Raw genomic sequence first — 15754 nt, 5'->3', positions numbered from 1 at the left:
AACTTGAAATTATCAAGGATTCTTCAAGACTTGTGGTTTTTCACAATCAAAAGACTGACAAGCATAACAGAGATTAAAAAAAAAAGCGATGATTTTACAAATTTAATTTGAAGGACATAGCCACACCAATGTAAGAGTCCAACTTAATGACAATATTCTAAGTGATTGATGAACTTTATTTTTATAGATTTCATATACATAAATTAATGGTGAAATTGGTAGGAAATAATTTAGAAATCACATTTCAAGCAATTTTTTAAAATAAAAATAATTCATCTAATTATGATTTTGTTGCTTAAAAAAACTCACCTAAGAGGACAAACCCATCTGCTTCTCTCTCTGGTGCAGCAGGCTTTTTGGATTCTGGAGGTTTTCTGAAGAAATGAAACATTGCTGCCGCTGTGATCTGAAATAGAAACACTAGTTAATGTCAAATTCAAATGCAACTGGGAAACGATTACCCTTTCTAATAAAAAGCCAAATACAAAGATATCACAATAATTACTTTTTAGGAATTCTATGACCAGACTTAAAAGCACACACCTTCCGCTCTAGGTGTCAGAAGACAAAACCAGAAGTTAGCGTACATGGACTTTCCAGTTTGAAAGAGTGTGTGCCTTGAATCATACAACCTCTCGATTTCTGAACGTGCAGGAAGAACCCAAGAAATCACTGCATGTACCACTGAAATCAACAGATAATCCCAGAACCTCGAAGGATCTCGTTAACCATAAATCAGACACTCGATGAAGGGAAAAAACAAACAAACAAACAAAAAACCTGTCATGCCATAACTAGCTTAAGCCTCATAACACTGAGACCATCTGAAAAAAGAAGGCACTTCAAACATTCTCTGCAGTTGGTTATCTAATTCAGACTCTCAAGAACTATATCCATTGTAAAATTGCACGCAACTTTAAGTGCCCCTCAGGGCAGATCTTTGTGTTGGTGAGATTTCTGTATACTTCCCCCAAACCACACACACACACACACACACACACACACACACACACACACACACACACACAGACCCTCTCCTCTTCCTCCTCCCATCTTTTGTTCACTTAGGCAGGACAACAACTCCTAGAAAATATTATAGTTGGGAAGGACGTTGAAGGGAACTTGCAAGGGCACATTACATTCTGGGGTCAGTCCCTATAATCAAAGCAATGTAGGAGACAGCAAAGGAAGGAAAAATCCAGGTGGCAGCAAGTGCACCACATTTTTTATATCATATATTCCACCCGTACCAGAAAACCAAGTGAGGATAAGTCAAGATTTTACCTGAGCAAAAGCCTCCTAGAAACTGAAAACTGACCTAGGATTTATGTAGGTCAACCTGCCCTGAGCTGTGGGTCCAAGAGGATGGTAAAGGGGCTGATTTATTGATAGAAAACATATCTGGCAGATTTCACTTTCTAAAGGAATAAAATACAGAGAAGAGAAACACAAGCCATATAAAAAAGAAAATATTCCAATAAAGGAAAGGAATAGCCTCTGAAATCCTCAAAGAAAGAATTTACAGGACATAGTGATGGATCCAAAAGAAAAGTCTGGAAACAGTTTGGCACACTATCCAGAGTACAGAAGACACAGGCTCTGTGAAACTGGTAAAAAACAGATTAGCTAAAACAGCAATAGGAAAATATGAAAAGGCTAGAATGAGATAAAATAATAATAACTGAATAAGATAAAGAGAAACCCATGCAAGAAAGAAATATCAATAAAGAATTGGTTGGTTTATAAGCAGCAATGTAAGAAAATAGAGTTCAAGTTCAAACACTTAAAAGATTGAAAGATGCAACTAACTTCTTAACCCCAAACAGTTAAAAATAAAATGGAGAAGGCCTCTGAAAGAACCAAAGCTGATTAAAACCCAACCTCAGGTAAGGCTCAGACCCGGGGAACAGCCATCACACCTGATATTAAGACCTCAGCATGGATTAACGTGGCACCCAGTATATTCTTTCACTTCGGATAAAATGGTTCAGGAAGAAGAAACGAAGCGGGTAGGCCTCCAACTGAATGAAGCCTGATAGAGAAAAGATACCCTCAAATAAATACAGAGGGAGGGGGCACACGTAGGGGTGAAAAGATGAGAAATACAGCAAATCTAAGAGTTATACCTAGCTAAAATTGTAAGTCTGGCTGTTGATACATGAAGCTGACTAGAATCAGATAAGAAATCAACAAAATTTTTGAAGAATTGTACTACTAAAAGAACTACCAGTTCTGGATTAAGAGGATTAGGGGTGTTAGATATTTAAAACCACCCTACAGACAGGAAGCTGCCAGGGAAAAGTGTTCAGGAGGCCTGTGCAATGCCCACTTCAGTGGTAGCCAAGGCCGTTACTGGAAGAGGAAGGAACTTCAAGAGGGCAGAGCCAATGGGCATGGAGAACAACAGATGGGCGGGCCTCTTCCAGGAAGCAGGCTCTGGAAATAAACATTTTCCAACCCAAGGTGGGGGTCCCCCAAAACGCCTGCTCAGTGGGATTTCAGAATTGCTACCACTCAGTGACTGCTCTATATCTCCTATTCCTCCCCTTTCTGAATGGAAGTGGTTTTGTCAGTTATCTTTCCCAACTCCACAAGGGTAGGAGCGGACAGAGGGACGGGACAGACTACTGGTCTTTTTAGTTCATGAAGTCTCCAGACCAAGAGATAACACATCTGAACCTGCAGAAGAGATACTGAACTTTGAATGCTATAGCTGAATGGGACAATTTGGGTTATTGCTCTTGGGAACGGGTGAGTCAGTTTGCCTACAGCAGGGAGAGAGCTGAGTAGATGGCGACCACCAATGAGAACCACTGTATCATGAGGGCTGTTCACTGGCTCTCGGCCTTAGGGAGACATATCAGGACTGCAGCTGTAGGCTGCATGAGGTGTGGCCATGCGGCTTGCTTAGTTCACTGTGTCACATGCCATTAGAGCGCTATAACAAGGAGCTTTGTGGACACAGAGAAAGGGAGGCCCTTTAAAAAGTGGTTCCTGTTCTAACATATAAAGGAAAGCCTTTTAATAGAAGGACTCAAATTTCCAATACCTTTTCATGTCTGACCACAAAACAGAAATGGAACAAACATGGAAATCATAAAGTAGTTTTGACAGGTCACTCTCAAGCTCCAACATTTTACATACGTTATTACGAAAGCCAGACCAAAAATAGCTGTAGTGCAAGAATCTTTTCTTAATGCAAGTATTCTGTACAGAATTTATAACTTAAATTAACTAAACAACGCAGTTAAGTTTTTCATGACCTAAAACATAAAACTTAATCTACAGGCTGCAGCAGTTTGTTGGTAGCATGACTTACTGGCAATGCCAGTAAGAACATCATAAAATTCCAGACGAATTCAGGTCAGGAGGGATAATTTAGGCTCCAAGAGTCAAGAAACTGCCAAGCATGGAAGACACAGGTCAGGAATAACAAAAAAGTAGCAGAGACAGTATAAAAGAACTCGGAATGGCAGCAAGGACAAGTTTACAACCCATATCCACTGGAAACAGCTCTAAAATTGGTATAATTTTAGTACCAAGTGGTATAATTGGTACCAGTCACCCTCAGTCGAACATCCTGCCAATCTAACCATCATCTTAACTCCTTCCTCTATAGCGGTCCACCTCAACATGTGTTCCCATGGGAACATGGTCCCAATTTTACAAGTCTCAGGATTCCCTTGTATGATCAGTCCTGCTGCTGACATTAGAGACTCATTCCACCTGGTACCTCAGTCAGTCTAACCACATATCTTTACAGTAATGACTCCATGCATGAAAAGACTAAGTTTTGAGACACTAAAATCTAGAATCAAATTACCTTTATCCCATGATATATTTTTTTTTCATATCACTGAAAAACACACTGTGGTAGAAAAATTTATCCTGGCAGGACTGGGAAACACTATTCTGAGATCTGCTCTCTATGAGCTACTTCTCACAGTGAGAAAACTGCATGGTTAGGTCACCACTGCAGCAGCCAGGTTGAGTTACCCTAAGACGAGAAACTGAGAAGGAAAAGCAGAGTAAGTGCAAACCCCACTACAATGTGTCAGGCACTACATCAAAATGCTTTATATGCTCTATCTCCAATGATCTCACAATCACCCCTGCCAGGCACACATAATTATTCCCAAGGAGTAAGGGAAAGAACTGAAGTAAAGTAGTTGAAGTATCGGTCCAAATTCACGTTGCCAGTGAACAGCAGAGCTAGAATCTTAAACCTAGTCCTCTGGGCACCAAAACTGGATGCTTTTTATCAATAAAGCACCAGAGAAAAGGAGCCCTTGACACTTAAGACATTTGTGTTGGACTTGAATATACTATTTCCCAATATTAGTCAAATAGATTTGATTAATTTCATGTTTCTCTTTAGCAATGTTTCCTTTCCCAAGCCTTGCTCAGCTCTACGTTTCGAAGACATTTATGAAGTCTGTAACGTCTATGCTCAAGACCTTCACTTACTTTATATTTTATAAACATTTATGAAGTGCTTATGCCAGAGAGTGACTTACATAGAGGGAACAAACTGCATAGTCAGCCTCCCATAATTCTAAGGCATTCCTTAGCAAAACTAAGACTAATTTAAGAGCCCCAAGCCCAAAGTGGAGGAGGCCTGTGATAGCTCTGCTGCCCAAACCTCGTGTATGGTAAGCCCCAAGCACTCGTTCTTCTGATGTATGTGGCCTTCACAGTTGGTCATCTTCTGCTTGAAGTTCTCAGGCATATTCCAGTCTCGTTTCCCTATTTACAGTTTTAAGTATTTTTTAAGATTGCCTACAATGAGCAAATTTACATTTATAAACAGAAAAAATACCAAAATTTGTTCTTAAAAATACATTATCAGCTAGCACGAACACCCTTGCCTATCTGAGCTGGGATCCAACCCAAAATATGTCCTAATTCTCAAACATGAGCATCCTGGAGCTGCCCTGATATCAATGGGGGATGAAGAATGCATCTGCCCAGGCCACTGGCAGGGAGAAAACACTTGCAATTCACATATCTGATAAAGGACGTATATATAAAGTATATTTTAAAACTCTTAAACTCAATAATGAAAAAGCAAATCAATAAAAACTGGGCAAAAGATACGAACATGTTGCCAAAGAAGACATGTGAATGGAAAAATAAAACACACACATAAAAAGATGCTCGACATCATTAGTCAATAGGAAAATGCAAATTAAAATCTCAAGGAGGGGCCAGCCAAGTGGCTCAGTTGGTTAAGACCTTGCTCAAGAGTGGGTCGCTGGTTTAATTCCTACATGGGCCAGTGAGCTGTGCCCGAGCTGAGCTGCTGCTGAGCTGCCAACAGGTGGCAATTTGGCTCAGCTGGTGAGAGCACATGCTCCTAACAACAAAGTTGCCTGCTCGAGATGCTGGGTTACACCCACCCACAACTAAAGACTGAGCTCAGCACCTTGAACTGAGCTGCCGCCAGGATGGCTCAGTGGATAGAGCACACGCTCTTAACAATGAGGCTGTGGTTCGACTCCCGCATGGGATGGTGGCTATGCCCACCCACAACTAATTGAACATAGCACCTTGAGCTGAGCAGCACAACTAGATTTGGAGCTGAGCTTGCTTCACCCTCCACAACTAAGATTGAAGGGCAACAACTTGGCTGTTCCCCTTCCCCAATTCCCGAATAAAATCTTTAAAAAAAATAAAATCTCAATGAGATTCCACTACATACCTAATAAAATATTTAAAATTAGACAGGCTTGCCATGCGAAGTGTTGGCAAAACTGTGGAGCACCTGGAACTCTTGTACACTGTGGTAGGTGTGTAATATAGTCCAACCACTCTGGATAACAGTTTGGCAGTTTCTTAAAAACGCAAAGTATACACCTATCGTATGACCCAGACCTTCTCCTTCTAGGTATTTACCTAAGAAAACTGAAAGCATATGTCCACACTTCTACACAAATGTTATACAGTCTTTTTTGTAATAGCCCCAAACTGGAAACAAGCCAAATGTCCAAAAACAGATAAATGGATAAACAAACTGTGGCATATCCATAATACTATTTAGGAAGAAAACGGAATGGAGTCCTAAAATATGCTACAACATGCATGAATGTCAACAAAAGTAAGCTGAGTGAAAGAAGCCAGACGAAAAAGAGTTTATACTGTATGATTCCATTTATATGAACTTCTAGATAATGCAAACTAATGTACAGTGACATAAAGCAGATCAGTGGTTGCCTGGGAAATGGGGAGGTCCAAAAGGGAGGAGAGGAGGGAGGGATTACCAAGGGGCGCAAGGAAACTTGTGGGGGTGATGGGTACGTTCATTATCTTGATTGTGGTGATGGTTTCAGGAGTATAAACATATGTCAAAGCTCATCAAATGGAACACTTTCAAATGTGTAATTTATCGTTATGTTGATAATACCTCAGTAAAGCTATTTTTAAAATTCATTAGCACGAGATTCTAGATGCCATGTTGTACAAATGTTTTATTCACAATTATTCAGAAAATTGTCTCAAATCTTAAACCATTTTTTGTTACAGTTTTTGTATATAAAACAAAATGCTTCTTTTCTCTAAGCAGTCACAGAAAACTGAAAAATAAAATGACAGTGTTTTCACGTTTAATGGTTTACACGGGCTGCATGTAAAAGGGCTAGCCTGATTGCCAGGCACAGCTGATCGGCTTGCTCTAAAGGAAGGAGCCTAGGGCAAGTAATATCTTTTTTTTCCTATTATTCTAAGGCTTACTTTTTAAGTAATATTACCCATTACAGAAGGATTAAATGATTAAGGCAACATGGTTTTCTCAACTTGATTATCGTCTTTCAATTTCAACAGTCTACTACATAATGTAAATATATCAAATACACTGAAATTTCTATGTGATACGTAAACAGCAGCCAGTTAATTACAGTAAGAATATATATACACATCTTTTCTTCACATTTGTGCCCAAATCCAATATATATGTAAATTTCATACAGCTGAAAAATTAAAATCCTAAACAATGTTTTAATCTTCCTCCTCTTCTTCTGTATGGTGGATTATGAATTACATGGTTCTGCGAGAACAATACAAATGTAGACAAGTTTGCTGATTCTGAGAGATACTGAACAGACGATGGTCCATACTTTTGGTAGTTCTCATCTTCAGGGACACGGTTTTACTACCCAAAACAGCATTCATTAAACAGTATAAACCATTTCAGAAGTATCAATGAGAAGTAGAAGAGTCCTGGTAGACTTCACAAATAGGTATCCTTGAGTTTAACTTTATCTGATGGGTAGGGTATAGACATAAACAAAAAAGAGAAGGCCTTTCCTGTAAAAAGCATCACTATAAACAAAGAGCACAGTGTTCACAGGACAGCAGAGGAGCTGGCCTCACTAGAGGCATGTAGATAAGCAGGAGAAAGTAAGGCTGCAAAAGAAAGGTAGAGACAAACTATTGAAAGGGCAGAAAAGTTAAGAAACTCAGACTATCCAGAGTGGCATATCAGAATTTGTTTGGTATTATTGTACAGTCTAGGATCTTGAGGAGTGTTTCAGAAAGATTGAAATTTAAAATAATATGTGGGAGAGGTTGATTGAAAGAATGGAGTCAAGACGTCAGAAGGTGGTGAAAGGGATTGCATTAAGATGGGAGAAGTCTGAATGAAAGAGAAGGGATGTACAGAAATATGGAGTAGGACCTAGTGGCTCTCAACTTTACAAAATACTGATGAAAGGAATAAAAAATGGCTCAAGTTTCAAGCCAGAGGGACTAAAGAAAGTGATATTATGAATTAGAAAAAGAATGAAGGGTAGTTTATTTCAAGAGAAGAAAAAAAATAATGAATTCCATTTCAGACAAGGTAGATGTACGGAAAGTGACTGGTCCAAACAGAAATACGTAAAACACAGTTGGAAAAATAGAACCTGATGCTCCGGTGAAAGGTGTGAATTGGAGTTGGGGAGTTGTGAGCCTATAAGCTATAGATGAAATCCCGAACATCGGTGGTATTTCAAATAGAACACATAAAAGTTCAGGGATTGAGATCATCTCTAAGATCTCAAATTATCCTATGAAAATACATCCCCTTAAATATCACCAAAGTGATATGTACACTCCCATTTCTTCAACGTTTTCAAAAACATACTTGGCTGTTGCATGCACCACAACTAAAATGTTAACTCCACTATATTGTTTCATATTTTAAAACTGCAGAAACAAGTGCCCTCTGCAGTAGAATCCAGGGGTGGTAGGTTCCAATGCCAGGCAGGTAACTCGGAGTGAAACCAGCATAGTATGGGACAGGAGTGAGGGAGAGTGCAGGCCTGGTTTAAAGAAAGCACCTTTAGGGAAAGAGAGAGACACCCAGGGAGCCGACAGGGGGAGCCCTTACCCCAAACAAGTCTTGATTCAGGAACCAGCGAGAGTTATTGAAAATGTTGAGCTGGGAAGGCCTGGGATCGTATTTGCACTTGCTGTTATGGCCACGGGAAAACAACAAAAAAGCAAAACACAGGCCGAGCCTGAAGCTAAGGTTAAGGCATCGAAGAGCCTTTGTGACACGGAGCTTGGAGGTCTGAAGTCGCCTGTGTCGGCAGGTTTCTCCCCTTTAATTCCTGTGTATGAGACTGTGGACTTTGGGCCCAGAACTGCTTCGGTTACTGTCACTGGGTCCTCGGAGAGGGAACCTTTTGGCGGACGTATTTGTTTTACACTATTTTATCCTTTCCAGGAGTTTTTCTGATTTGTTTTTTTCAAGTGAAACGAGCAGGCTTTCTAATCGTAAAAATAATTTCGATTTTGTGTGTGAAACAGAATAAGTTTGTATATAGCCTTAGAAAAAAAATATTAAAAAAATACACCCCAAACCTAATAGTTGTTACCAGGATGCACGACCGGTTTACAGTCATTCACTTTATGGGTCTTTTGTAGTATTTGCTTTTTCTAAGCCAAATACCATATATTATTTTACAATAAAAAAATTTTTTTAATTGAAGAAAAAAAAAAAAATAGACGGCAACTTTGGCAGCTCCAACCCTTGTTCCATGAAGGAATGTGAGCCCAGTGTCACCAAGTCTGATTTTTTGAGACAATCTAGAAATCCAACTATTATGTAAAAGTCTAGTTTTTAGAGGATAGCAACAAATTCAAAATGTTTAAAAATACTCTGCAGATTGGCTAAATCCTCTACAAACTGGATTTGGCTTTCAGGTGACAAAATTTTACACCTAGGAGAGGAATGTGCCTAATAGCCTAAATCTAATCAGCATAAGAAAAATTGTGAAAGTCTTTGGAATTTAGTGGATATTCTGGCTAGCTCATCCATCTGGGTTACCTCCATCTTTGCTTGTCTTTAACTAGGTTATATTACAACTCTATAGGAGATAATATGTAGAAAATTGACAGTCTTGCAATTAATCCTGGTCCATAAAAAATGTATCTGGTGGAATGCATTAATTACTATCCTGGAGATAGGGACCAGTTTTACATCTTTATAAAATCGACATTGCCTCATTTGACTATAAATAATAGTTTGAGTGATACTTTGAGTTATCTTTTGAACCATTTGTGATATCTTACTAGTTCCTTCCTTAATTAACGAGTCAAGTCTTTGAAAAATTATATACAGAGGGTGCCAAAAAAATGTATACACATTTTAAGGGAAAAAAAGGTATTAAAATTGTAATACTCAATATATACCAATAACAAAAGATGAATACAAGGTGTGTATACACCTTTTTGGTACCCCTGGTATTTATGCAAGATGTGATTTTATCCTCTTTTAAAATTTATCCATTAACTTTCGACTACCAATAAGGATTACCTAAAGATTCTCCCGTTTTTCCATTCCACCTTTTTTTTGTTGTTTGTTTTTTAAGATTTGTGATATTGGTGTAATGGGAGAAAGGTACAGATATGTAATGGGAGGATGAGCGAGAGGGAAGCAGGGAAAGACACTGCAACTGATGTCCCAAGTGAGCTCCACAGAACATAAATTTTATTTGCACCTCTGATTTATGCTCAGATGCCCCCACCAAAAAAAAAAAAAAGCACCCAGGAAACAAAATAAAGAACTGAATATTGGATCTACAGCTGTTTTTCAAACTGTTGGTCCCAACCCTTTAGCAGAAATAAACTCAATTTAGTGGGTCATGACCAGGTTTTGCAATAGAATGAAATAAGAAAAATAAAGAAGACAGAGAAGGGGAAGCAAAAAGATTCTCCGAGAGCACCACATACAGTAAGTAATGTCTTACGAGCTTCTGGGTGCATATGCTTGGTCATGATGTGAAATGTATTTCTTAGTTTGGGTTGCCAGCAAAAAATTTTCAAGCCACGAATCATACTTTGGGGTTCACATACTTCCTAAGAGAATTTTGAAAAATTATGTACCCCACTGCACTTTTGAAGTTGACATCTAAAACTTACTATTGAAAATTATAGAGGATTTAGTTCCTAGCATATTATAAATATTTGTGTGTTAAAAGAAAATCGTTACATTATTCTTCTGCATTTACTCAATGGAATCTAAGCACCATAACATTTTCACATCCACGATCAACCATTTTTAAAACAGATGAAGTTCTTTTCTAGCAACAGGAACTTGTACATTGTTCTTTTTCTTCCTTGAACTCTTACTTTCATTGCATTTCCACTTGTCTGGTCTGGAGTACGGAGCAACTCAGAGGTGCCCTGGGAACATGCTAGTGAAGCTTTTCCCACATATCCAGATAAATACAAAGTGATGGTGGCAACCTCATTTTTAAGAGAGCCTGTTCTCTAAGTTAACACTCCTAACCTTGCACTTGTCACCTAGCTGGAAAGCAACATAAGGCACATGTATAACAGCCACAAAAAATTGAACTTATATGATTTAATAAAATTTACTTCCCTAATAACAACCGTATAGTTGCTTTTGGCAAATTGAGAAATTAATCATGTATTATTTTTAGCCCAAACAGAACATCGAAAATACTTAGAAAGTCAGAAGGCCTCGAGCTCAAGCTTATGATTGTGCATCATCAGGCAATTAAGGATCCTGGAAGAGTGCAAAGGAGCTCTCGAGAACGACATGATGTAGATTTCAACAGGGCCCAGCTCAGACTTTTTTTTTCTCAATCCTTATAGTTTAAATCCTTTCCTATTCTACTTCATATTAAACTGACGGCAGGAAAAGCTTTTCAGAAATAGGACACATAGGATTCAGACATGAAATCCTTAAACACAACATAGGAAATCCTAGGTTAAAAGAATATTGGGGGTGGGGGGTGGGGTCCTAGTTTATCATCACAAGTTGATGAATTTTAACAGTTAGCTTTATTAGCCATGGAGAGCAGCACAGAGGCTTCATTTCATAATCTCAACTGCCAGCTACTCATCACTAACATGTAAGATACCTCCACCAGGAACTGTTTCCAAGCATTAGCTATCGTATCACTATAATAATAAAATCCTGCTATCATGGAAGTATTACATTATCTGTAATTATTAATTTTCTGGCATTTCCCCCAGCAGAATTCCTTTCCAAGCGTATGATAAAGTCATCATGAAGAGTCACAAGTTGGCCTAAGACAATATTAGAACAAAGTCTTCCTTCTTCTCAGACCCTCTTTCCATCACGAATACAGAAAGTCTCACTAAGGTCAAACGGACCTCCTAGAATTTCACTCTCTTTCATTACTTTGTACATAAATATGACTTCCAAAGTCTCTATTAGAATTATCAGGGAAGTTGTGTGTAGTTTTGTTGTTGGATTTGGGGTTTTTTGTTTGTTTTCCTTGTAATTAACTACCCTATTATTTTCAGAATCAAGATGATAGCCTGGCAGTGATAGGAAATGACTACTTTTTTCCCTCTACTGTTCCTTATTCATAAAAAGAGAAATACAGCAGTATAAGAAAGTCTCCTCCGATTCCACTGTTCTGGGGGAGTGGGGGTAATTTCCCATTACATGAGACCCAGGTTTCTCAATCTCTTCACTCTTAGCATTTTGGTCCAGATAATTCTTTGTTGTAATCTACTCCTGTGTGGATAGGTGTGATAATCTAGTATATGATGTACTCTAGTCAGAAGACATCTTAATTTCAAGAAGTTTTATTTAAAAAAACAAAAACAACAATTTCCCTCTTTTTAATGCAGTACACGTGAAAGCCATACATTTTTTTTTTCTAAATAACGTGGGGAGATATAGAAAGTTAGAAGATAAAGTTGCTGCCATGTGGGAGCTTATAAACAGACTGTATTTATAATTTATATAATTTGGGTCTGATTCATTGACCAAGAAGGTAATTTAGAGACTTTAGTGTTATCCTGATTTTTCTAAACTAATGATACAACGATATATGTATTTTTATGTTTAAAAAAAGGTACAAACATAATTCTACATAACTGTCACCAAAAAAACTTTTGATTTTGACTTAAATGACACTGAACCTACCAATGTGATACTGATTTTTACCCACTGCATTCAATGTTGCAACTGAAATGAAAAAAAAAACATTCCCCAAAAGACCCCCAACAGCTCAAACAAAAAGCATCTCTTCACATAAAACAAATACCTTAGGTGAGTAAACACATTTAAATAATGTCCTAAGGGAGAAGAAGTCATTGATGTAAGGTCATACCTCTTTACAACTCTCTATAGCACAGGGAAACCTAGAATGAATAAGAAAAAAATAAAACATTATTCAGTGTGGTTCTTTCAATTGCTTCATTTGCTCACTTAAATGAATTGAACACAACAGGAACCATCACATTCAACTTCTAACAGGATTCACTCCCAAAACTACCCACTAAAAATCTGCATCATTGACTTTTAATACAACCTAACTGCAACATCAAACATTCAAATAAAAACAAATGAAAATCAATCATTTGTTCACTTTTAATTCATTCAAACAACATGTTTGTAAAGCCAAATACCAGCCAGGCACAGTGCTAAGCCCTAGAGAAACAAGACCCATTCTCCAAATTCAAGGAACGACCCAACCTGCCTGCTACCTCTTGGCCTGCACCACCACTCACAAGCCAGGGGCACAAAGCAAGGTGCTGAGTCGTGGTGAAACTAGCCCCGCCACACAAGTGGCTAATAAGTGGTTAACAATGTAGTCAGGAAGTATTGCTCTCTGTCTGAAAACTTGCTTTAGAGTCCTGAGTAAACGCGAAAGCTGGCTGTTTTACCTCCTCCGAATGTTTCATCAAAATGCACATAAAGATACACAAGACAAAAACTGGCAATAACTCTGTCAACCATATGCCAAAGTCTGAGTCAAATTTCCATGTGCGATCCATGGAGATAGACCAAGAGTTCATTACCGTACTCTTTGCCACATGCTACATCTTCCATCCAAGGAATGAATGAATAAGTAAGCGAATAAACAAGCAAACTAAAACAAGAGAGTGAAACATAAAGATGGGGAAAGCATGTCATCCATTCCCATTGCCTAAACTTAATTCTAAAATTCAGGATCTGTACCTACCAGAAGCAACAAGCTACCGGATATCCACTGCATGGAAACTTATTCTAAAATCTGGCAGAACTATAATAGATTCTCCCCCCATCCCTCCTGCTAACACCCCAACACCACTCCCAGGAAATCTTTCACTTCCACTCAAAGATGGCCACTTTTGGCCTGCGTGAGCAACAGGGAGGGGTGAGAAGGTCAGTGGTTTGTAACTGCCCAAGGAAGACTTTGTAAAACAGGGTCCCAGACAGAAAATGCTCTCTGAGCAGAGCACAGGAAGGAAGTCTTCATGGTTGAGGAACTACAAACTGCTCCTCATCTCTAACTCATTCAGAGACCTGGACAGGCCAAGCCACTCAATCTCAGGCCAGCAGACTACACACAAGACCTGGTCAGCCGGTGGGAACTGAACAAGCTGAACTGAACAAGCTGCGGAGTGTGTGCATCCATCTGTCTTCCAGGACTAGACACGGAAGGAAACGAGAAGTTGCCTGCAATGAAGTCGGAGACTAAGGTCATCTCACCCACCCAGTCTCTCCTTGGGTAAGAGATCACTAGACAAAGATCAACATAAAGAAGGGAAAATATGGACCCAAAGACTAACGGAAAGAAAAGCTCTCTGATGATAATTTTCCACAAGTAACTGTTGAAACATAGAGAAAGGATCTTGGTGCTACTCAGGTGGTTGTAAAAAAATACAATCTCTCACATCCAGGTTCCCTAGCAGAGCTGGGTAAAAACCAGGTGGGTCCAGGATCTCCAGTGTCAGACAAGCCCACACCCTCCCTTCCTTCTGGGGAAGCACTCTGGGGTTTTCTCCCCCCACCCCCTCATCATGACTAAGGTGTCCAACAGATACTTAAGGAAAACGTGGTCATGCTAGTAACAGTTCTAAGTTATACAATTTATTATTTAAGTGCATAGTATAAAAAGGCTCTCTGCTCAGTGCTTTACAAACACAATCTTATCTAATGCTTACCACTAAGCTTTATTATCTCCCATGTTAGTACAGAAACTGCAACTGTGAAAGGATAATACATCCAAAAGTCACTGAGGTGAAAGGATCAGGATTTAACCCAGGCTGTCTGCTCCAAAGTCTGCATCCTTCACTCTGGACTACCCTGTTTCAGTGCCTAAGCCTGAGTCACCCTCCCAGCACAAGTGTCCCTACTCTATTTTCCATCTCAGAAATAAGTATGATGTTCCAAACAGCTGCCAGAGACAGAACCGTAAGTACTACCTTTATTTCACCCTCTCCCTTTCACCCCCGTCCATCAACCTCTAAGTCCTGCAACTCATGATATCTCATGAAACTCTTGGCTTCACTCTATTCATACTGCCACCAGTTCAGCTCACCTGGATCTCCGGGATGGATTACTGCAACTTCCTTGGGTATCTTTCCAACCCAGGGGAATCCCAGTAGCCATGTTTGTACCCAATCCTCCCCAAGTCCCTTTCCACATCATTGCTGTTTGGAAGTGACCAGAGCTGGCAAATTAGATTCTCCTAAGAGCTGATCAGAAAGCCTGGGATAACCACATAGGCCTATGTAAACAATGAAGCAACGAATGCTTGGCTGAAGAGAAGGGGGTCTCAGAAAAAGACAGAAGACAGCTTTGCATTCTAAAGGCTTTCTGTTCATGGCTCCAGTCCCTTGTGAGGTCAGTAAACCTCGGGCTAGTCAAGCTAACCCAAAATGGTCTAACCAGTCTCCTTCAGACTTAAAAGTTTAAGCTGGAAGGTAGAAACAACCCAAATGTACATCAATGGAAGAATCAATAAACAAACCGTGGTCTATACATATAACGGTGTATTATTCCACATTAAAAAGGAATGAAATTCTGATGCATGCTGCAACATGAAAGAAACTTAAAGACATAATACTTAGTGAAATAAGCCAGACACAAAGGGACAAATATCATTTGAGTCTACTTACGAGGTACCTAGAGTGGTCAAATTCATAAACTGTTTAATGAATACTGAGTTTCAGTATGAGATGAAGACAAAGTTCTAGAAATAGATAGTAGTGATGGTGGCACAACAATATGAATGTGCCTAAAGCCACTGAGCTGTACACTTAAAAATGGTTAAAATGGCAAATTTTATGTTATATATATTTTACCACATCAATCAATCAAAATAAAGTTTAAGCTGGTTTAAAGTGGTCATGACGTTGGGAGGGGGTGGGGATGAGGGAGAAGGGGAAGGGGTTAGACAGCATAAATACGTAACTACAATATTGCCACAGGGACATGAAAGACAGTTCAGGGAATATAATTAATAATGTTGTAAATATTTTGTAGGGTGTCAGGTGGTCA

The 15754-nt window shown here is 39.0% G+C and overlaps 1 protein-coding gene across 2 annotated transcripts in view; it reads right to left on the bottom strand.

Moving 5' to 3' along the window:
• The window catches only part of UMAD1 (UBAP1-MVB12-associated (UMA) domain containing 1), a 202498-nt gene that overhangs the window by 178391 nt on the left and 8353 nt on the right, over positions 1-15754 (bottom strand). Inside the window, exons 2-3 of one of the 2 annotated variants that reach the window (XM_019665293.1) lie at positions 12597-12627; positions 310-406 (exon numbers count right to left, since the gene is read on the bottom strand). In XM_019665293.1, coding sequence (XP_019520838.1) covers positions 310-391 — 82 coding nt within the window. In that variant the 5' untranslated portion in view covers positions 392-406; positions 12597-12627. The remainder of the gene's footprint in view (positions 1-309; positions 407-12596; positions 12628-15754) is intronic. The other variant, XM_019665292.1, reaches the window with a different exon arrangement.

This window comes from Hipposideros armiger, unplaced genomic scaffold, assembly GCF_001890085.2.
Source record: "Hipposideros armiger isolate ML-2016 unplaced genomic scaffold, ASM189008v1 scaffold_438, whole genome shotgun sequence".
Classification (NCBI taxonomy): domain Eukaryota; kingdom Metazoa; phylum Chordata; class Mammalia; order Chiroptera; family Hipposideridae; genus Hipposideros; species Hipposideros armiger.
This window is presented reverse-complemented; position numbering and strand designations above follow the sequence as displayed.